General features: G+C 39.4%; 1 protein-coding gene across 4 annotated transcripts in view; it reads right to left on the bottom strand.

Annotated features, from left to right (window-relative positions):
• Positions 1-524: 524 nt before the first annotated feature.
• The window catches only part of LOC143025326 (BTB/POZ domain-containing protein KCTD20-like), a 328,555-nt gene continuing 306,468 nt past the window's right edge, over positions 525-22,611 (bottom strand). For 3 of the 4 annotated variants that reach the window (XM_076184804.1, XM_076184805.1, XM_076184807.1), the window contains 9 exons: positions 19,647-19,907; positions 16,402-16,558; positions 14,923-15,068; positions 13,617-13,834; positions 12,965-13,162; positions 9,709-9,858; positions 4,034-4,131; positions 3,571-3,804; positions 525-3,479 (listed from right to left, as the gene is read on the bottom strand). In XM_076184804.1, the coding sequence (XP_076040919.1) occupies positions 3,435-3,479; positions 3,571-3,804; positions 4,034-4,131; positions 9,709-9,858; positions 12,965-13,162; positions 13,617-13,834; positions 14,923-15,068; positions 16,402-16,558; positions 19,647-19,907 (1,507 nt within the window). In that variant the 3' untranslated portion in view covers positions 525-3,434. The remainder of the gene's footprint in view (positions 3,480-3,570; positions 3,805-4,033; positions 4,132-9,708; positions 9,859-12,964; positions 13,163-13,616; positions 13,835-14,922; positions 15,069-16,401; positions 16,559-19,646; positions 19,908-22,611) is intronic. The other variant, XM_076184806.1, reaches the window with a different exon arrangement.

Below are 22,611 nucleotides of genomic sequence, written 5' to 3'. Positions count from 1 at the left end.
TGTGTGTGTGTGTGTGTATATATATATATATATATATACATACATATATATATACATACATATATATACATACATATATATATATACATACATATATATATATACATACATATATATATATATATACATATATATATATTCATATAAATATATATAAATATATATATGTATATATAAATATATATATATATATATATATATATATATATATATATATATATATATATATATATATCTGTCCCAGGGCAGTGGACAAGATGCAGGGATGACCCTTCATCCAAGAGGTGCCAAGATAAGAGGGTAGGTGGGTGGAGGGGAGTGGAGTGTATTGGGGATGGAATGGGTGGGAATGGTTTTTATGCCTTTTTCTCTTTGGCCACATCCCTTGTAAGGGGGGAAAAGCCTTTGGTATATGTATGTATGTATGTATGTATGTATATATGTATATATATGTAAATATGTGTATATATATGTGTGTGTAATATTATATATATATATATATATATATATATATATATATATACTGTATATATATTTGTGTGTGCCATCAACAGGCAAACTTATCCTGTGGTGATTTGCCTTTTATAATATTTCTATAATTCCAAAACCATGTTGCACCTAACTGGTTTCTGCAAAACAATAACTTCATAATGTGAATGCTTGAGTTGAATGACTTGATACATCTCACAAAACGTATTCCACTTAACATTCTTGAAATGAAACAAGTTTCACCTTATTCATGTAGCAAAAAACATTTACAAAAGAAACACAGTTATAACTACATTTTTTGTGTTTCAAAAATTGTTGCCGTTTTGAGTATGTACTTGAATTTATATATATGGGTAAAAGAAAAAAAAAGTGAATAGGCACACTTATAAATGCTGAAACCCAGAATATCACATGAAATGAATGGCAATGAAGAAGGGGCAGCAGCAGCAGCACCTAAAGGGCAGACTGTGAGGAGCAGAAGGGCAAGTGGGGTTGTCACAGCTATACTGCACAAATTTTCTATTGGTTGATTTAAAACAATGATTCTATCAATCACTATTCAGAATCAGTTTCATAATTAAACTACTGGGACCCAAGGAAAGCTTCTTATAATCAAATTCAATTATATTTTGTGTTATGTAAGAATATAAAAAAGTACCCTAATCCCATGTATTTAGAAGTTTGATATAAAATTTTCTGTACTTAAAGTAAATTGTTTTTATATCATCAAATGGAGATGGCTTTCCTTTATAGAACGTTTCAACTGTAATATCTAAAAATACTTGTTCTAACCTATGTCTTCTTAATAATAAAAAATTACATTAAATAACATCAGAGAAAGAAATGAAATCAACTTAGTAATTATGAATTTAAGACTTGGGGGCCCTTGTGGCTTTCATGGAAGAGGATTCTTTACAAAAACACCAAGACTAAATGTAAACAACATCAAGTACAAAGTTGTTCTGTATACAGTTTTTCGTATAAAACCTGCTACATAAATTCTACCAAAGATGGATAGGATGGACTGCTAAAGTATGGGTAGGACCTTATCAAGTACCACAAGATCGTACAACAAATTATGGGTGCACTAATATTCAATCTGAAGAAACAAAATCTGACTTTGTGAAACAAATACAGCATTTGTAAAGAAAAGAAAGAAAGAAAGAAAAAAAAAAAATGCTCCTACATGAAAAAAATCAATGATCAACCTTAATTTACCCTTTTGCTGGTTCCTGACAATTGGAATCACCTTTGTATACCTCATGTATGTTTGCAGAAATACATATGCACATGTAGGCTTTACATGAATATAAAGATTAAAGCACATGTAGATTTTCTTCCATGCTTTGACAAAAAAAATATATACATATATAGAAATAATTCACACTTCCCAATATCAGAAAACAGCAAAAGGATGACAAAACTATAATGCAATTCTGAGTAGAAGCTTGGCTCCACATATCGTTAGCACCAAGAATGGGCTCTGCCAAGCTTTCACAAAGCTAGCGTTTCCATTTGATGTAACTCTGCAATCAAAGATATCTGTACAAGCTAATAATCATCTTTAATTATTTAGGTTTCATCTTGGGAAATGAATTGCTTAAGACAAAACTACAAATCAATGACAAAGATGTGTAACACAAATCAATTCAAATCATGAGAGCATATACAAAGTATAACAACCTTTAGTCTAATCAGATAATTTTCATTTTTCAACATTTGTAAGTTACCATTGCACTCTGAAATCCCTTGGAAGCAAGACAATTTCTATACAGAGCAATAGAAACCCCCATGTCATTTAGAGCTTATTTTATCTAAGAATTTCTACGAATGCAGATACAGAGTAAAACAGGTGGTAATGAAAATAATACTTCAATCACTTGACATAGTTGTAACCACAAATAACATCCTTGTACAAAAAAAGTTATGTCACAAAATTAGCCAAGACAGCTGAAACTTTTTCAACTTCTTATGCAGGCAATTCAGATGGGGAGGGGAGGCTTAATGTCAAAATTGTTTTTCCCTTCTAATAGAAGAGTAAAACTGTAGCCAATACAGGGACACCTTGTGGCAAAACTCGCTCCACAGCTCTGGGCCATAGATATTAATATCGTATAAAAGCAGCATAAAATTTGTGTGTGTCAGATTGGAGGCATTAGATATCAATACCATACAAGCAGCTCGTATAATTGGAGAGGGTTAGTGGCCATTCTTGCTCTCTTAGCCATGGACCTCACTCACACAGGTAAGAGTGCCACACAAGCAACTGATAAAAAATGTTTACACATTAATAGTAATATTACCATTATCATCATTCAAACAGCAATTTATGGTTTCAGAATTAAATTATGTTAAATGTTGCTACAAATATAGGAGCAAAGGACCTTACGTATATATTGAAAAAGCAGCTTAGAAATTGTGTGTTGGAAAAAAAAAATATACATGTCAACAAATTCAGTGTGTGAGTAAACAAGACGGAGATGATGCAATCCACCTGAAGTGCAACCTTGTATATATGAGAAGATAAGGGACTGTAAAAGGTGGAATTATTTCTTCACATGAAGTATTGGTTAAAGCCACTTAAAGGGCACATAATTGGTACAAAATAATTTATTCAATCAATTTTGGCCAAGTTACTGATCTAATGAATATCATACAAGTGTCTTACATAATTTTTTTTTCTCTAATTCTTGTCTACACCTTGCCCACAGCTATTTTAAGTGAAAAAATTTAAAGACACATCAATTCCACATTGCTGCCTCTTCATGGTCCTCAAGCATAGCTCTCAAATATCTTCATAATGACACCTTCAGGAAAAAAGACTGCTGATGCTATCAACAACAACACACGTGGTTCCTGCCCAGCCCAGAGTACTACGGAGGAGAGTACTGGTGTCGCACCAGACAGTCGCGACACAGACACAGCCACCCGGTGCCCGGCCAGCCTCAGGCCCCGCCTCCATCCTCACCAACACCACCACCACTGCTCGCCTGTCAATTATAAAATACATACAGTCACTGCCTGGGAAAAAAATCTTCACATTAAATTCTTTGAACTCAGTACCAAGTCAGAAGAACATACCTCAGGATATGATTCATTCTGTTGGTTGACAGGAAGAGTTGGACCTGCTACTGCACCCCCTACTGCACCCTCGTCAACCATACCCTCCCCTCCAACTGCTCCTTCCAGTACAGGGGCAGGGTCAGAGGCAGCATCCACAAGAGGGGCAGTTGGTGGGTCAAGGGTCACGACACGGTCAAGAGCAGGGTCAGCAGTTGCCTCAGCCAAGTCCGTCACTGATTTGCTTTTCACGCACTGTAATTGAGTGTTATAGGTTGTGTTATTACTATCTCTCTCAACTTCCATTATTTCCCCACAACTTTCCCATTAATGTTTCACCACTTCTTTGCTATAGTAAGGTCTCCTCATAAAATAAAGGGGTTAAAAAAACCTAATCACTGTAACTCAAAAATGTCTTGTGGTATATTTTGTAACAAAAGTGTATGAACTCATCTATAAAATAAAAACTTAGTAGACACCTCACCTGAAAGTCAACATGACGACTCTTTGCTTCTTCCTTCTCCCATGACATACGGATAAATGGACGCTGCACATAGTTGTATATAACCTCTGCTCGTCCTCCTGTAATAAGAATTTTATAATAAGATAGACTAAGTCAACAAACTGTTCTATGAGCAAGATGTATCTGGGATGACTTTCCAATACTGCTGGGCAAATGTTCTTTAATCCCCAAGGTGATGACATGAGTGGAGTGGTTGAGTGAATTTCATTTGTTTATGTTGTGGGTAAGGAACTTGCTGTCTGAGGTTAGGGCATTGTTTCTTGTGGTGAAGGTCGAGGGGCACAGGGTTCAAACCCTGCCACCAGCAAAATTGAACCAAGGGCATGGTTCATTAAATTCCACACTACAAAGTCCTGGCTGTTCAATTTGTACATGGATGGGGTAGTGCAAGAGTCACTGCCTTGGTGTTACTAGGCTAGATAGAGTGAGAAATGAGGAGGTGAGGAGGAGAACAGGGGTGGAAAGGGAGTTGGGAGATAGGGTTGATGAAAGAGTATTAGGATGGTTTGGACACATGTAAAGAATGAATGAAGAAAGACTAGTAAAAGAGGTATGGAAGGCAGATGTGGAGGGAGTGAACATGAGGGGACGTCCTAGGATGAGGTGGATGGATGGGTCAGGGATTGGAGATGGTTAAAGAAAATGGAGAAAAGTGGGAGGTGAGCCAGCTCTTGTTTGCAGACGACACTGCGCTTGTGGCAGGATCGGAGGAGGGATTGAGGGAGTTGGTGACAGAGTTTGGGAGAGTGTGTGATAGAAGAAAGCTAAAGATAAATGTGGGTAAAAGTAAGGTGATGAGATGTTCAAGGGGTGAAAGTGGCAGTAGACTGGTAGTGAGCATTAAGGGAGGGCGACTAGAGGAAGTGGATAGTTTTAGATACTTGGGTGCAAATGTGGCAGGAAAAGGTGGAGTGGAGGTGGAGGTAGAATGTAGATTGAGAGAAGCGAGTAAATGCCTTGGTGGATTAAAGAGTGTAATGAGGAATAGACATTTGGGAATGGATGCTAAGAGGAGACTGTATGAAGGAGTGATTGTGCCAACAGCACTGTATGGGGCAGAAACATGGAACATAAGAGAGAAAGCGAGAAGGAGTTTTAATGTGTTTGAGATGAGGTGTCTGAGAAGTATGATGGGTGTTACTAGGCTAGATAGAGTGAGAAATGAGGAGGTGAGGAGGAGAACAGGGGTGGAAAGGGAGTTGGGAGATAGGGTTGATGAAAGAGTATTAGGATGGTTTGGACACATGTAAAGAATGAGTGAAGAAAGACTAGTAAAAGAGGTATGGAAGGCAGATGTGGAGGGAGTGAACATGAGGGGACGTCCTAGGATGAGGTGGATGGATGGGGTGAAGGGGGCTTTGGGGAAGAGGGGAATGTCTGTTGAGGAAGGATGGGAGAGGACAGAAGACAGGGGTGAATGGAGAATGGTTGTATATGGATGATGTTGTGATGCATGAGGTGGAATGGGCAGGGGGATGGGGGGTTAGGTAGTATGTGTGAGCAAAATTTGACGCAGCCAGAAGGGATTCCTCCCCATCTTCTCCTTTTATGCATGGGGGGACGGAGAGGGGGGGTCGCCGATTTAATGAAGCGGCCTTGCTGTGGATGTGCTGTGTCTTGCGACACTGCTTCTGACCCAGGGCAGTGGACAAGGTGCAGGGATGACCCATCATCCAGGGGGTGCTAAGATAAGAGGGAGGGTGGAGGTGTGTGGAGTGTATTCAGGGATGGAATGGGTGGGAATGATTTTATGCCTTTTCCTTTTTGGCTACCTCCCTTGTAAGGGGGAAAAAGCCTTGGTATATGTATGTATGTATCTACAAAGTCCTCTGTGAAGGGGCACCATCCATACCATGTCATCATCATATATCATGTGGGTGAAGAGGAGGGGATCATCATATAATGAAATGGTGGGCATTAACCAGCTCCAGTTGCTGGGCCCTGCTGTGGAGGAACTATGTCTTTGCTGCAGGGAACAGGGATGGTTTTCCATCCATGAGGTGCCGAGATGTGAGAAGTGATGAATGGATTTTGATGGATGTGGGGTGGGTATATGCTTTGACTTGGCCACCCCTCACAATGGGGAGAAGCCCTTTGGTATGTATTTGATGAGGATATGCACTTTTGCTCCTTGTAACGGGGAGTTATGTACACTTCTACAGCAACCATTCTGACAATATCAAATATAGTGTTGCTTCGGGTCCTTTTCTAAGGGCACTAAGATTATGTAGCCCATCTTATTTAGATTCAGAAATTTCTATCATCAAAACTCAGTTAAAAAGACTAGGATACCCAGTCTGATTTACAAATAAAGCCTTAAGCAAGGCCAAAACCAGTTACCGTATTTTCCGGCGTATAGTGCGCGACTTTTTTCCGTTGGAAGGGCCTAAAAATGGGGGGTGCGTGTTATCCGGTGGTGCGCATTATCTATGGCCTACGATAAAAATTCTGCGGCTGTGTAATTTTTTCACAACAACGTGACGATGTTGGCCGTCACAAAGTCGGGAGGCACACTTCTCCGTGACGTTCCGTGAGAACAAGAAGAACAGCCATGGTGACATGGAAGAATACGCCAGCATGGGCTACCGTATATAAATATTTGGTATAGGTAGGTGTCTATCGAATCTTATTTTTCATGTTTAAATAGGCCTAAACACCATGAAACATGATCAATATTCATGATATTTGCCCATGTTCACAGCATGTTAGTTTGAATTTTTATGTTGGCTTTGTTGCTTCACTTTAGGTATGGTACAAATTCCGTTGCGGCCGTTCATAAACTCGTGTCAAACACCTGACTACAACACCCTCTTTCGGGAGTTATATTAACTAAACGTCACCTCAATGAGAGACTGTCCTATTTCACCACTGTCATTGCAGGTTCAAAGCTAAAACAAAACAGTCTGTAGTTTGTTTCAGTATTAAATAAAAAAAAAAAAATGGTAAAGACGAATTATTTCCTCAAGATATAAAATGAACATTTTCTGTAAAAATCCCAAAATTTGGATTTTACAGTATATAGAAAGCCCACGCATACTGGTAGCTACTTACATTTTTTTAGTTACCATCCAGAAAGGGTTAAACTAAGTGTTGCTTCGGGCCTCTATTTAAGAGCATTAAGAATTTGTAGCGTTCAATTTTTAAATAAAGAATTAGACACAATAAACTTACAATTGAGCAAATTAGGTTATCCAATTTGGTTGTTGACAAAAGCTCTTAGCAAGGCAAAAATCAGCTATTATAAGAACTCTTCCCTAACAAACAACCAGCACAATCGGGACAATACTTGTATAAAGATCCCATACAACCATTTATTGGACAAAGCTTCTAACATGTTACCGCAAGATAAAATTAAATTGGTCTTCAACTATCCTAATAACATTTTTCATTAAGTAGTAAATATACATCATAAACCCAAAACAGATAATAACCCAGGCATATATAAACTACCATGTAAAGATTGTAATGAGGTCTACTGGGGTCAAACTGGTAGGGACCTCAATACCAGAGTAAAAGAGCACAAAAACTCTGTCAGGTATGCACAAAACAACTCCGCGGTCTTCCTCCATACATCAACAAAGGATCACCGCATAGATTGAAACAATCCAGAAATAATTTATAAATCCAATTGTAGCTTTAGGAGAAAGATAGTTGAATCTTTCCTCATTAAACACTTGCCAAATTTCAATACATCAAAAGGGCAATGGTCACCTGATTGTATAACAACTTATGCTGTGAATAAATTATTACCATTACCGAATCCGCCCCACCTCGGACATGTGACTTGAGCCACCTCCCCTTGTTCCTACTTTGTACAGGTACTCCTCGTTTAACGACGACAATTGGGACCAGCGCGCCGTCGTTAACCGAATTGGTCGTTAAGCGAAAGTGTATACATATACGTACATGTACTGTATGTACAATGTCCAGCAATACATGTATCTTTATTTTCGTGTATTTTCCCTCTTTTATACAGTACATTAAAGCTTTATTTACTGTTTATTTACGGTGGTTAGGTTCCTAAAATTACCGTATATGACCAAATCCGCGTATGCTGACATTCCATATTGAATACCAGGGTATTTTTTTTAGTTTCGACCATGGGTGCAAAATAGCAATAGAAAATTAATTATTAATTTTGTAAATAAAAATGTATCAACGTAATATGTAATTTTGTGGGCGGAAATGAAAGTAAAAAATACCTTGCTACAAGAAAATATGCTAATGAACGAAGTCGGTACCATAGGCTCGGGACGCCATCTTGTCGTCTGCCAACGTCTCTCACGACGACGATGAGCCGGATGACATTTAATTTGCAGGTAATGATTTATTAAACACAGGTTAGGTTAGTTTAGTTTATATTAGACGAATAAATTTATCATCCTTTCATTTCTTCGACATCGGCATCTATCATAACAAACATGGTATACCATTCGTCCGACATGACTTCGTTACTTACGAAATCTGTTTTACCATTTTTTTTTCATTTCCGCTCACAAAATTGCATATTACGTTGATACATTATAATTTACAAAATTAATAATTAATTTTCTATTGTTATATTGCGCCCATGGTCGAAACTAAAAATTTACCACTACCGGTATACACTGTACCCCAGGTAGTTTTTGCAGCTTGCAGGATGGTAATGTAGACCTAAGCTTCAGAACACTTTACCTCACAGCTAATATCCACCGTACAAGTTCATTTATAACATCATACAAATTTGCCTCAGCCAACTTAATTATCATACACGACGTCGTAACTTCAGGAGATTTACATTAAACGATGTCATAAAGCCCGTCGTTACTCCGAGTTGTCGTTAACCGAGTAGGTCGTTAAACGAGGAGTACCTGTACCTCTCTCCCTGTATATATTCTTGTACATCTCACCTTGTATCTATCTGCTGAAGAGGACCACATTAGTGGTCGAAATATACAGTTCGTCTGTTTCTTTTGCTTTGTTTCTCCGACAGTGGGTAATTAAAACATTTTACTAAATATGTGCTACTACATTTTCGTCTTGTGATATATATATATATATATATATATATATATATATATATATACATATATATATATATACACATATATATATACATATATATATATATATATATATATATATATATATACATACATACACACACATACCTTTTTCAAAGTTCCTTTCTTCCTCTCCTTATACTCTTGTATATTCATTTCTACCTATTTCACATTCACCTTTTCTAAACAGGCCTAAACCAAATTATTTCTCTATCTATATACCAAGGGCTTTTTCCCCTGTATAAGGGAGGTAGCCCAGTCAAAGGCATGCACCCACTCCCAACCATTCCACCACCCTTGTTTCCCTCTCATCTTAGCTCCTTGTGGTTGTAGGGTCATCCCTGTTTCCTGCCCACTGCCCAGGTTAGAAGCAATGCAGCAAGACACAGGACATCCACTGCAAAGTTATTTCACTTAATTGGCGACAACCATTCTCTGTCCCCTCATGCAGGAAATAGAGAATACGGGGAGAAATCCCTTCAGTCTGTGTCAAAATATCATCCACATACAACCACTCCCCCCCATCCTCAACCCCCTCCCTTCCTTGCTTGATATAGAAAAGAGAGAAGAGAGGGAGAAAATCCCCATATTTACCTGGTCTTTTCTTTATTTTTTCCTTGTAGGTTGGGTAACCTTCTATACCCAGTCGTATCTTCTTGAGCCCTCTCTCCTTCAGCACCTGCTTGGCAACATCACGGTTCTCTATGTACTTGAAAAATCGGTACATAGCAGTCGAGCACACAGCTGTCAACATAGATATGAATAAGTAACAAGGTTAATATTTTTTTATTATATATTTTGCCAAGGAAATTTCCTAAGCTAGATAAAACTTAACCTCCCACAGTGCCTTTCTGTCTACCCTATCGTAAGTCTTTTCCAGATCCATAAAAGCCCAAAAAACATCCTTCCCCTTTCCTATAGCTTTCTCACATATCTGTCTTACCACAAAGATCTGATCTACACAACCTCTACCCGTCCTAAATCCACACTGTTCCTCACCAATTACTCCCTCTGTTCCTCTCCTAATCCTCTCAATCAAGATCCTCCCATAAGCCTTCCCAACTACACTTAACAAGCTAATCCCTCTGAAACTACTACATTCACACTTGTCCCCTTTTCCCTTGTGAAGTGGAACTATACAGGCACTCCTCCAGTCCTCCGGCACTCTACCCTCTCTCCAGCAAACATTAAATAACCTCACCAGCCAGTCCACCATCACTGTACCTCCTTTATTTAGACATTCTGCATGGCATCCATCCAGACCAGGTGCCTTACCTGCTTTCATCATCTTAACAACTGCCTTCACTTCATCCTTCCTTATTTCTCCTCCATTTTCCTCACTCATCACGGTCATTTTCTTAGCATTTCCCACTGCAGCTATCTTTCCCTCCCTATCCTCCTTCACATTTAGCAACTCCCTAAAATATTCTGCCCATCTTCCCCTTACTGCCTTCTCTTCCATTATCATCTCTCCATCTGCACCTTTTACCTTTTCATCTCTACTTGATTCGCCTCCTCTTCCTCTCTTAATTTCTTTCCAAAACATCTTTTTATTACTATCAAAATTTTCTGTCATTCTCTTACCCCATTTCACATCTGCTCTCCTCTTTGCCTCCTTTACCTTTTGCTTTACTTCTCTTTTATTTTCTTTGTACGTCTCATATGACTCCCTCGTCCTATTTTGTAACCAATCTGTGAAAGCTCGCTTCTTCTCTTCTACAACCTTCTTTGTTTCCTCATCCCACCATTCACTACCCTTCCTTCTATTTCCTCCTGTCCTTCTTGTTCCACACACCATCTTTGCACACTTTGTGACTCCCTCCTTGAACCATCCCCATTTCTCCTCAACACCTAGCTCTACTCTATCCTTCACTCCCTCCCACTCCTCCTTCAGATTCTTTTTGTACTCCTTCTCCTTTTCATTCAAAGAGTTCACTCTAAGAACCTCCCTACCTTTTGTCCCTTTCCTCTTTCTCCATCTATCCTCCACTCTCAGATATACGGTATAGGAGGAAAGCTTCTAGGAGCTGTCAAGAGTTTTTATGAGAGTAGTAGATAGTAGAGCTTGTGTCAGGATTAGAAATGGAGAGAGTGAGTGGTTCAAGATAAAGGTGGGACTTCGTCAAGGTTGCGTTATGTCGCCCTGGCTGTTCAACTTATACATGGATGGGGTAGTGCGAGAGGTAAATGCAAGGGTAGTGGGTCAGGGATTGGAGATGATTAAAGAAAAAGGAGAAAAGTGGGGGGTGAGCCAGCTGTTGTTTGCGGACAACACTGCGCTTGTGGCAGGATCGGATAAGGGATTGAGGAAGTTGGTGACAGAGTTTGGGAGAGTTTGTGATAGAAGAAAGCTAAAGATAAATGTGGGTAAAAGTAAGGTGATGAGATGTACAAGGGGTGAAAGTGGCAGTAGACTGGAAGTGAGCATTAAGGGAGGGCGACTGGAGGAAGTGGATAGTTTTAGATACTTGGGTGCAAATGTGGCAGGAAAAGGTGGAGTGAAGGTGGAGGTAGAATGTAGATTGAGAGAAGCGAGTAAATGCCTTAGTGGATTAAAGAGTGTAATGAGGAATAGACATTTGGGAATGGATGCTAAGAGGAGACTGTATGAAGGAGTGATTGTGCCAACAGCACTGTATGGGGCAGAAACATGGAACATAAGAGAGAAAGAGAGAAGGAGTTTTAATGTGTTTGAAATGAGGTGTCTGAGAAGTATGATGGGGGTTACTAGGCTAGATAGTGAGAAATGAGGAGGTGAGGAGGAGAACAGGGGTGGAAAGGGAGTTGGGAGATAGGGTTGATGAAAGTATTAGGATGGTTTGGACACATGGAAAGAATGAGTGAAGAAAGACTAGTAAAAGAGGTATGGAAGGCAGATGTGGAGGGAGTGAACATGAGGGGACGTCCTAGGATGAGATGGATGGATGGGGTGAAGGGGGCTTTGGGGAAGAGGGGAATGTCGGTTGAGGAAGGATGGGAGAGGACAGAAGACAGGGGTGAATGGAGAATGGTTGTATATGAATGATGTTGTGATGCATGAGGTGGAATGGGCAGGGGGATGGGGGGTGAGGTAGTATGTGTGAGCAAAATTTGACACAGCCCAAAGGGATTTCTCCTGTTCTTCTTTTATGCAATGAGGGGACGGAGAGGGGGGGGTCGCCGATTTAATGAAGCGGCCTTGCTGTGGATGTGCTGTGTCTTGCGACACTGCTTCTGACCCAGGGCAGTGGACAAGGTGCAGGGATGACCCGTCATCCAGGAGGTGCTAAGATAAGAGGGAGGGTGGAGGGATGTGGAGTGTATTCAGGGATGGAATGGGTGGGAATGATTTTATGCCTTTTCCTTTTTGGCTACCTCCCTTGTAAGGGGGAAAAAGCCTTGGCATATGTATGTATGTAGATAAAACTTAAAAAAAAATAGATAAAAAAAAGAGAGGAGAGAGAAAGAGAGAGAGAGAGAGAGAGAGAGAGAGAGAGAGAAAGAGAGAGAGAGGAATAGAGAATTACTTATGAACTATATTTACATATTTCATTATGGTTCTCACGAAATAGGGTCACCATGTAATGATGTGGTGGGCATTAACTATTTTTATTTGTTGGGCCTTACTGTGGAGGTGCTATGTCTTGATGTGAGCAGTGGGTGGGTGACAGGGATGACTCATCATGCACTAGGAGCTAAGATAGGAGGGACAACAAATGGTTGTGGGATGGGTGTAGGGTGAGTGTTTGTTTTGACTTAGCCAACTCCCTTATAAGGGGAAAAGGGCCTTTTTGTATATGTGTGTACTAATTCTATTCATTTGAGGGAAGTCAAGGGGTAACAGTCAACAAAGAAACTTCCTAAACCTTACTTTGACTATATTCTTCTCCCATTTGAGGAGGATAATCTTCATCCCAGTCTACAGTATCATCATCTAACAAAATGACGATGTGACATTCTCGGTCTCCTCGCTGAGCTGCAAGGACCATCAACGGCAGAATGTGGTCCTCCAAAAACACCTCAAATTGACGCCGGGCACCTTCGTTGCTTAGTTCATGGAGTAGTCCACCTGTAGAATGAAAAGTGTGGAGGTGAGGCAGAGAATGGGGTTAGAAAGTGACCTCTTGGACAGCACAGATAAAAAAATACGAAGACTTGTCTGCACTGTATTTACGAGGTTAAGTCACTAGTGTTTCTTTGTGGACAACATCATATCCAGAGGAGAAGAATAGTTAAACATGACATAGAAAATTCTGGCCTAGTCTAATGACTGAGTGCCAGCCACTTAGGGTTGCACCTCCCAATGAGTGTAAGGGTACTGACAGGTTCTGGCAGGGAGATGTCTCTCTTTGGCACCTGTTGTACAATATATGACCACTACTGGCAGGTAGCCACATCTGGTCCATTTCATATTCTAATTCATTATCTTTTGATTAGATAAATTGACAAAATAGAAATATGAGCAACAATTTTAATTCTAATGCAATTAATAATTAGAAAAATAAAAAAAAATGTACACTCACGAAGATTCTGGCACTTGATGGTATTGGCATCGAAGGGGATTAGGAGATAGTCGCAGGCTTCCCTTAATTCCTGCACACTGACAGAGGGTGGGCACCGTACCAGCCCTGTCTTGTAATAGTCAAGGACGGCACGAAACACAGCTGACGAAATCCCTTCAGCCACCTCATACTCACCACGTTCATTGGGATGTGTGAACTCAAGTCCAGATGAAAACATTCTGCAAATATAAATTAATATCCATGTGAACAAGTTGCTTAAACACGGCAAAAGAAACACGGACCGGGAGGAATAAACACTTCACTCCCAGTCCATGTTTCCTTTGCCACATTCTGCAAATATTTAAATATCTATGCTTCCTCTTGATCTGTAGCCTTTTCCATGTCCATACAGGGTTATTACACCTCCCTTACCATTTTCCTTTCTTGTGACCATTTACTTCTTCTCTGCTCAGTCTTTGAACAATTTCAACTGTTCATATGTTCAAACACAATAACCTATCATAATCTAGCCTGTCAAGTAGTTTAACAGTTTACCTTGTGTAGGTATGGATGTTAGTGTAAATACAGTATTCTGTGTGTGTGGAGTCACTATGTATCTAGATGCTAAAAACTATTCATTCAAATAATCTTAAACTTATCTAAATTACTGCTACATCATCCCATATTATAATGAATAATTGTGGATGTGCTGTGTCTTGCTTCACTGCTTCTGACCCAGGGCAGTGGGTGAGATGCAGGAATGACCCGTCATCCAGAAGGAGCCAAGACAAGAGTGAGGGATGGTAAATGGGAGTGGAGTATGTTGGGATGAAATGGGTGGGAGTGGATTTATACCTTTGACTTTGGCTACCTCCCTTGTAGGGGGAAAAGCCCTTGGTATATGTATGTATAATGCATAATTCTATATAAAACCTATAAACCAGTTCCCAAAAAGTATGACACATACAATTCTAACACATTCAGAAAGAGTCAAAACACACCTATCTAAAAATTACTGACAAAGCAGTTAATATGAGACTGCTATAAGTTCTAATCACACACAATATCTTCTGATAATGTCTACACCCATGATGAAGTCCTAGTCAAGGATATTTGGACTTAAACTCCACTACCAAAGAGACAATCAATATGAACTGCCTCAGGATGGCATCTTGTGCTGATGTTGTTTAAGCTACCATAATACCACTGTACATTATTTTATTTATCTAAGAAATAACCTCATGTTTCTATGTTCAAGTCACTATTATGAATCTTTCATTTACTACTTATACATGTTCAGTTTATGAAATCAAACAAGCAGGCTCACCTTCCAAGCATGGTGTTTGGGTGAGCAGTGAAAATGGCAGGGTCGATGATGAAGCGAGTCCCTTCCACCACTAAAGTGATGCGATCATCACTTGAGGGTGGTGGCTGGAAGGTACTTGTGTGGTAGGATGGAGTACCTGCACAATTCTGAATCAAAGAAAATGTAATCATTCAATCTACATACAATAACACATCTATTTTAGTGTGCTGAGTTTTGAACTATCCTTGCCACTACAAGAATCTGGGCTCCATCCTGATGAACACAAGAACATAAAAATGGAGCAAGCTGCAAGAGACCATAAGGCCTACAATAGGTAGTTCCATATCCTTTACCACCTTTCATTCCCATCCATAAGGTTATCTAATCTTCTCTAAAACAACTAATTGTTTCAGCACTCACTACTACATGGTTAATAAGTCTATTCCATTTGTTAGCTACTCTATTGGTAGACCAGTTCTTGCCTATTTCCTTCTTAAATCTAAATTTGTCCAATCTAAATCCACTACTGCTAGTCCTGCCCTGCTGTCTTAATATGACAGCTTTGCCAGCATCACACTTGTTTAAGCCCTTGACCCATTTGAATACCTCTTTATCACCCTGCAATCTTCGCTTTTCCAGAGAATGTAAACTGAGGTGTCTATCACTTGCCATGGTGGTTTAAACAAATGGGATAAAAACATTACATTGGCAAGAGGAAGTGCTTCTACCCTTGAGGACAAAATCACAGCAAAGAGATGGTAAAAGAGTTTAAAAGGTAAAGATGATGATAAAGAGGTGGTGAAGGAGTGACACAAAGAAGGTAACAAAACATAGAAATAGTAGAAGTGATTAGCATTTCTTTTTCTTTTTCGTGAAGATTAATCTTCAATCACAAAAGAATGCTGTGTGACTCTAGTCCTTTGGTGTCAATAAGATACTGACCCCATACACGAACAGGGGAAAAGTGACAGCTTTAGCCAAAGGTATGTATCCCTTGACCCAAACTTCTCACTTATTTTCACTACTATTAAAGACAATCCTGACTATTATTTGCTTATTTTATCTTGACAGGAACTGACTATGATTATAATAAGAGCTCTAAATTTATCTTGGTTACTGATGTGGCAATCCTGTTGAACTACTCAGATCACACATAGAAAAACATGAAACAAAAGAAAATAATTTAATGAGATCCATGAATTAATTAAACCATATTTGCCGGCGTATAAAACGCACTTTTTATTTCTAAATATATCACAAAATTGCTCTGCATCTAATGCGGCCGTATTACGGATGCACAGAATACTTTTTTCCTATAAAACAACTTTGAAATATCTTTCAATAAATGTATGACGAAACATACTATTTTCTTGCATAAAATAGGAGTGCGTCTTATGCGAGGGTGCGGCTTATACACCGGCAAGCAAATACAATACATCATTTACTCAGCAGGTCAAAATAAACGGAGTATAAATCGTAAGTGTACCCAATATGTCATACCTGCAAGCTACTGGGTCCTCTAGCACTACTGTAGGAGGACGAAGAAGACGACGAGGATGACGCGGAAGCCATGGGCATGGGCGAGGCGTGAGGCGACGAGTCTTCGTGGGAGGAGGAGTGCCCCAGGGAACCTCGAATGATTCCTCCACATCTACTTCTGAAACAAACGCCAAATCTAGCCAACAAAGCAGTGGTACAACGACAGTCACCATCCAACGTACTGTGCCTTACATGGCACTTGATTCATATGTCAAATTATTTGGTGTTTATTACGTTGTTGTTGTTATTATTATTATTAATATTATTAATTTTTATCATTATTATTATTATAAAATGAAGGTCAACCAACCCAAGTACTGTGCCTTGCATGTCTTTTGAAGTATTGCCAAATTATTTGGTATTTATTATTATCATTTATACATATGTTGAGACATTCTGACATGTTGACGTAAGTGAAGTAGGAAACACAGGAGTCTTAGTATGAGTTTATTCCAGACTCCTGTGTTTCCTGCTCCAGTTACACACACACACACACACACACACACACACACACACACACAAACACACACGCACACACACACACACACATATATATATATATATATATATATATATATATATATATATATATATATATATATGCAAAGTAGACCACTTGGAAAAAACTAACTAGGCAGAGCTCTTCCGTATATTACAAAGAACAAAGGCAGTTTTGAGTAATTTATACATAGCATTTTTCGAAACTAAAATATTGCACAAAATCTTTCCTCCTAACATCCCTTGGCTTAGGTACATTGATGACATTTTATGTCTGTCCAGAAGATAAAAATGTACATGATTTTTACCCAAATTAAATACCCTTGTTGATTTCATTAGATTCACTTTAGAAATTGAGAAAAATGGTACCTTACATTTCTTAGATTGCACTATCCTACGTCATGACAACAGCCTTAAATTCAAAGTATATCGAAAACCAACCAATGTAAGCTAATATTCACTTGTTATTCTTATCCAAATAGTGTTAAATGTTTCTTAGAGCTTTCCGTATCTGTAGTCCTGAAGTCATTGATGAAGAAATCATAAATGTTTTTAACATTGGGCTAAAATAAAAATACCCTAAACAGTTCCTTGATATTGCTTACAATTTTGCAAGGAAATAATTTTTAACTTCCCAACCAAAATCATCTTTCAGTTATCGTAATGTTTTAATTTTGCCATTAAAAAGAAATTTTGTTAAGTGCCACAGAATTATTAAAAAGATTTAACGTAAAAGTAATTTTAAGAATAATAGTACAGTAAAACATATGCTCATCAACAATAGTATTGAAGTTAAATAGGGATTCATTTATAAAATTCCTTGCAAAACGTGTAATCAATTTTACATAGGTCAAACTGCCAAACCCTTAAGCATCAGAATTGAACAACAAAGAAAAATGTTAGGGATGGCAATAATTCTAGTGGGAGAACGGATATTTGGGCCATGTATATTTGGCCCACGAATCTGCAACCTAGGACATTTGGGCCACGGTGACTAGGATATTTGGGAATTGGGATAAAAGTGGTTAGGTTAGGTTAGGTTAGAGGATCTGGTTGGGACGGTTGATAAACTAGATAAAACACTTCATGAAAGAATACTTGCAAAAAGGCATAAAATACGAAAAACAGTAATAAAACACAAAAAATATATATAAAATATTTAGTAATATATTCAAAGAAAAAAAAAATAGTTTGTGGCCCAAATATCCACCCCAGGTCGCCCTCGTGGCCCAAATGTCCTAGGTTGCAGTTTCGTGGCCCAAATATCCTAGATTCTTCTAGTGGAATCTTCAAATATGTTGAATTAAATAATCACCCTGTTGATTAGAGTAATGCCCATGCCATCTATCACACCAATAACATAATAGTAAGAAACTTAATAGAGTGCAGTTTGATCCATACCACCAGTGATCAAAATAAAAACGTACACAAAGGTTTATACAAACTTGACAATTCTATCTGCCAAGAAATAAGCAAAATAATGATAAGGAAAAATGTAAACCTGCGACTGTGATCTGATGTCACCCCTCCCTCATTAGTGGGACGCATTGACCCTTGCGACCTGACCTACCGCTTTCAATTTGTTTGGTGATGAATAATCCTGATATTATATCTGGGGTCCATTGACCCTTGGAAATATCGTGGGCAAATATTCAACTAAAGTGGATTCCACCATTTTCTTTCTGAACCCACAGCCACAGATCTCATTTTTCCCTGTCCATCCGGTGTATTAAATTTATTCACGTGTTGAAACATGGCTGAACTTTCTTCCACTAAGCCAAAAGAGAGACAAAATGTCCTTGTCATCACCTTTTTAGAGTATATTAGTCATTCGTTCAAATTTCTTCCAAAAGAGAAGGTAACTCTAATTCATAATTACCCTAATACATTAATAAAAGAATTGTTAATGTTCACCAGAGATTGATAGAATATCATATGCCAGGTGTTTACTCCCTTTTAAAGATTGTAACCTTTCATACATAAGTCAGACGGGGAGAGACCTAAGGACAAGATTGAATGAACACAAGAGGTCTATCAAGTATGGTCAAGAAAGTTCAGCCGTGCTTCAACACGTGAATAAATTCAATCACCAGATGGACTGCGAAAAATGCGATCTTATTTATAGATCTGGCTGTGGGTTCAGAAAGAAAATGTTGGAATCCACATTAATTGAATATTTGCCCACGATGAATATTTCCAAGGGTCAATGGACCCCACATATAATATCAGGATTATTCATCACCAAACAAATTGTTAACAAGTTTCCCCCCCCTCCCCCTGACCCGACCTCATGTCATCCTCAGATCACATAAGGGTTGGAGTAGTGACATTTATTCTTTTCCCAGTTCCCTTCCCTTTGTAAGAGGTTGCTATTTAAGACAACATCCTCCTTCCACTTTGTACTACAAAAGAGGAGTGCAGTTAGCAATCGAAATATATAATTTAGCTTACTCAACTCTTTCTTTCGTCCAACTGTAGTGTCAGTTGTGATATACATATATATATATATATATATATATATATATATATATATATATATATATATATATATACACACACACATGTATGTATATGTATATACATATATATATATATATATATATATATATGTGTGTGTGTGTGTGTGTGTGTGTGTGTGTGTGTGTGTGTGTGTGTGTGTGTGTGTGTGTGTGTGTGTGTGCGTGCGCGTTTGACGAAAAAAATCGTACCTATTTCGATGTGAGTGGGTCATCTTGGGAATAGCTGATTCGTGGATGTGGGCCCGACCGCTGTGGCCATTGTGTGCCTGTGGCTGCTGTTGCTGTTGCTGCTGCGGCTGCTGCTGGCAGGGGGGATTACTGGCACTCAACTGCTGACCCTGCTGCTGCTGCTGCTGCTGCTGCTGCTGCTGCTGCTGAGGCGAGGCGGAGCCGTTGATACTGTCCTCCCGTTGTACTAGACATGACTTGGGCTTGGGCGACGAACTGTATCTGAAGCGACAAAATGGAGGAAAACATGAACAGAAGAACATAACAATGGAGTAGACTGCAAGAGACTACAAGGCTTACACTAGGCAGTTTCATGTCCTTTACCATTTGTCATCTCTATCCGTAAAGTTATCTCACTCTTCAGACAACCGATAGTTTCAGCGCTCACTACATGGTTACTAAGTCTATTCCATTCACTAACCACTTTGTGGCTACGCCAGTTTTTGCCTATTTCCTTCTTAAACTTAAATTTGTCCAATTTAATTCCATTACCACGAGTCCTGCCCTCCTGTAGCTTTCACCCACTGGTTCTTAACACTTTCTTTGCTTTTTAACCTTGTCAGGTTGATACACTTCGTCACTGACCCTTCACTTCCTCCTCCTGCCCCCCCACCCACCCCCGAAAAAAGTGACACGTGGCTGACCGAACCTATTATTAATGAATACTCAGTAGACTTTTTTTATACACTAAGTACAATATATGGAAGAGAGAGGAACACGCACACACACGCATATATATATATATATATATATATATATATATATATATATATATATATATATATATATATATATATATATATATATATAGAGAGAGAGAGAGAGAGAGAGAGAGAGAGAGAGAGGTAGAGGGATGTAATAAAGAGATGTACTGGAGGGATAGTATAAACAAAGAAAACAAATGGGAGACAAAAGGAAAATCTGACAAGTCTGAGTGATAAAAGGCAGAGAAAGAGAAATAGAGATAGATAGATGGATAGAGAGAGAGATATTTCCTCCGCCGCCTCATCCTTCAGGCGAAATTCGAAAAAAAAAAAAACGTTTGAGAAAGTCTTTCAGGTGTCCTTCCCCCATGAAAAAAGTGAAGCGTTCTGAGAACGAGTCAACTTCTTGCATATATATTAAGGTATTTTAGCTACTTATAATATGTTACCCTTCTTGCATGCAAAGCAGTTTCTTGTCTCAGAGCTCATCTTGGCTTAGTCATACCTCCCACTTTCAGACCCTGCGGTGCCACCCCCACCCCACCCCATCCACAAACCTTTCTCCAGACATTCCCGACCCCAACCTGTCACCCCCCGCATGTGTGGAAATTCATTGTAAGTGCAGTGTGTGTTACAAGTACAGTGTATGGTGTGTGTGTGTGTGTGTGTGTGTGTGTGTGTGTGTGTGTGTGTGTGTGTGTGTGTGTGTGTGTGTTTACTTAGTTATATTTACTTGGTTGCATCTTACGGGAAGGGGAGCTACGCTCGAGGTGTCCCGTCTCTGTATCTCGTCATATCTAATTTGCTCTTAAATTCTTGTATTGTTTTTGCACACATCATTATTTCGTCTAGTATATATGTTCCATACATCCACCACTTTGTGGATAAAGCTGTTTTTTATGTATCTTCTATAACTGTCCTTCTGGAGTTTCTTTCCATGTCCTCTTGTGTTTCTTTTATCCCAATTTAGTAAGTTGTCTCTACCAAGGATTTCTACACTTTTCATAATTCTGTAGATGGTCAACAAGTCACCTCTTTCTCTTCTTTGTTCCAGAGTCGGTAGTTCTAGTTTTGCCAATTTTTCTTCATATGACATTTTTTGTAGTGTTGGGGGGGCCATCTTCGTAGTTGCTCTCTGGATTCTCTCAATTTTCTTTATATTCTTTTTAGTACTGTGTGACCACAGTGTCGCTGCATTCTCCAATTTGGGCCTTATCAGTGTGACTAATATTTTCTTTACCATTTTTTCATCCAAGTAAGTAAAAGCCACTTTTATTGATCTTAGCAAGTTATAGGTTTCGCCGACAATTTGTTTATATACTTGTCAGGGAACATATATTTTGTGATTGTTTGTGTGTGTGTGTGTGTGTGTATTCACCTCGGATCTGCTGCAGTCTCTGTCGAGACAGCCAGACACCACCCTACGGCAGTGAGCTCAGAGCTCCTTATTAGCCGATCTCTGGGTAGGTCTGAGACCACACACACCACACACCGGGACAGCAAGGTCACAACTCCTTGACTAACGTCCCGTACCTACTCGCTGCTAGGTGAACAGGGGCTACACGTAAAAGGAGACAAACCCAACTTATCTCCGCCCGACCGGGGAATCGAACCCCGGTTCTCTGACTTGTGAGGCCAGTGCTTTACCAATCCGCCACCGAGCCGTGTGTGTGTGTGTGTGTGTGTGTGTGTGTGTGTGTGTGTGTGTGTGTGTGTGTGTGTGTGTGTGTGTGTGAGATTTCAGAGGTCGTATACATACACACACACACACACACACACACACATACACACACACACACACATACACACTCACACCTTGCCCACCAAAGTTGGAGTGGCGGCTCGCAGTGCAAAGATGCAGATATTTTCAGCCCTGGGTGGGACTCGAACTCGGGCCACTGAATTGATGGTCGAGAGCGGTACCACTGCACCGTCGAGCCGGGCACGCGGGTGTGTGTGTGTGTGTGAGACAGAGGTCACAGCATTACCCATAAATCGGGCAATTTATGAACTCTGAGCTCTCATCCGGAAGGGTAATGACTGTCGATCACGAACCGGGCACGAAACTAAAACTAGAATTACCTCCCCTCCCTCCTTCCCTCCAAGAATTCCCACAGATACCTCCTCTTCTAACCTTGTACCCTATCCTCCTCTTCCTCTTCCTTCTCTATTCTTATTACGCACTCCAGTCAAGTCCATGATATGGAGCAGGGTATCGATAT

This window comes from Oratosquilla oratoria, chromosome 5 (genome assembly GCF_046742065.1).
Source record: "Oratosquilla oratoria isolate Oo_2021 chromosome 5, ASM4674206v1, whole genome shotgun sequence".
In the NCBI taxonomy this organism is placed as follows: domain Eukaryota; kingdom Metazoa; phylum Arthropoda; class Malacostraca; order Stomatopoda; family Squillidae; genus Oratosquilla; species Oratosquilla oratoria.
The sequence above is the reverse complement of the archived record's forward strand: the minus strand, read 5'-3'. Positions and strand labels throughout refer to the sequence as shown.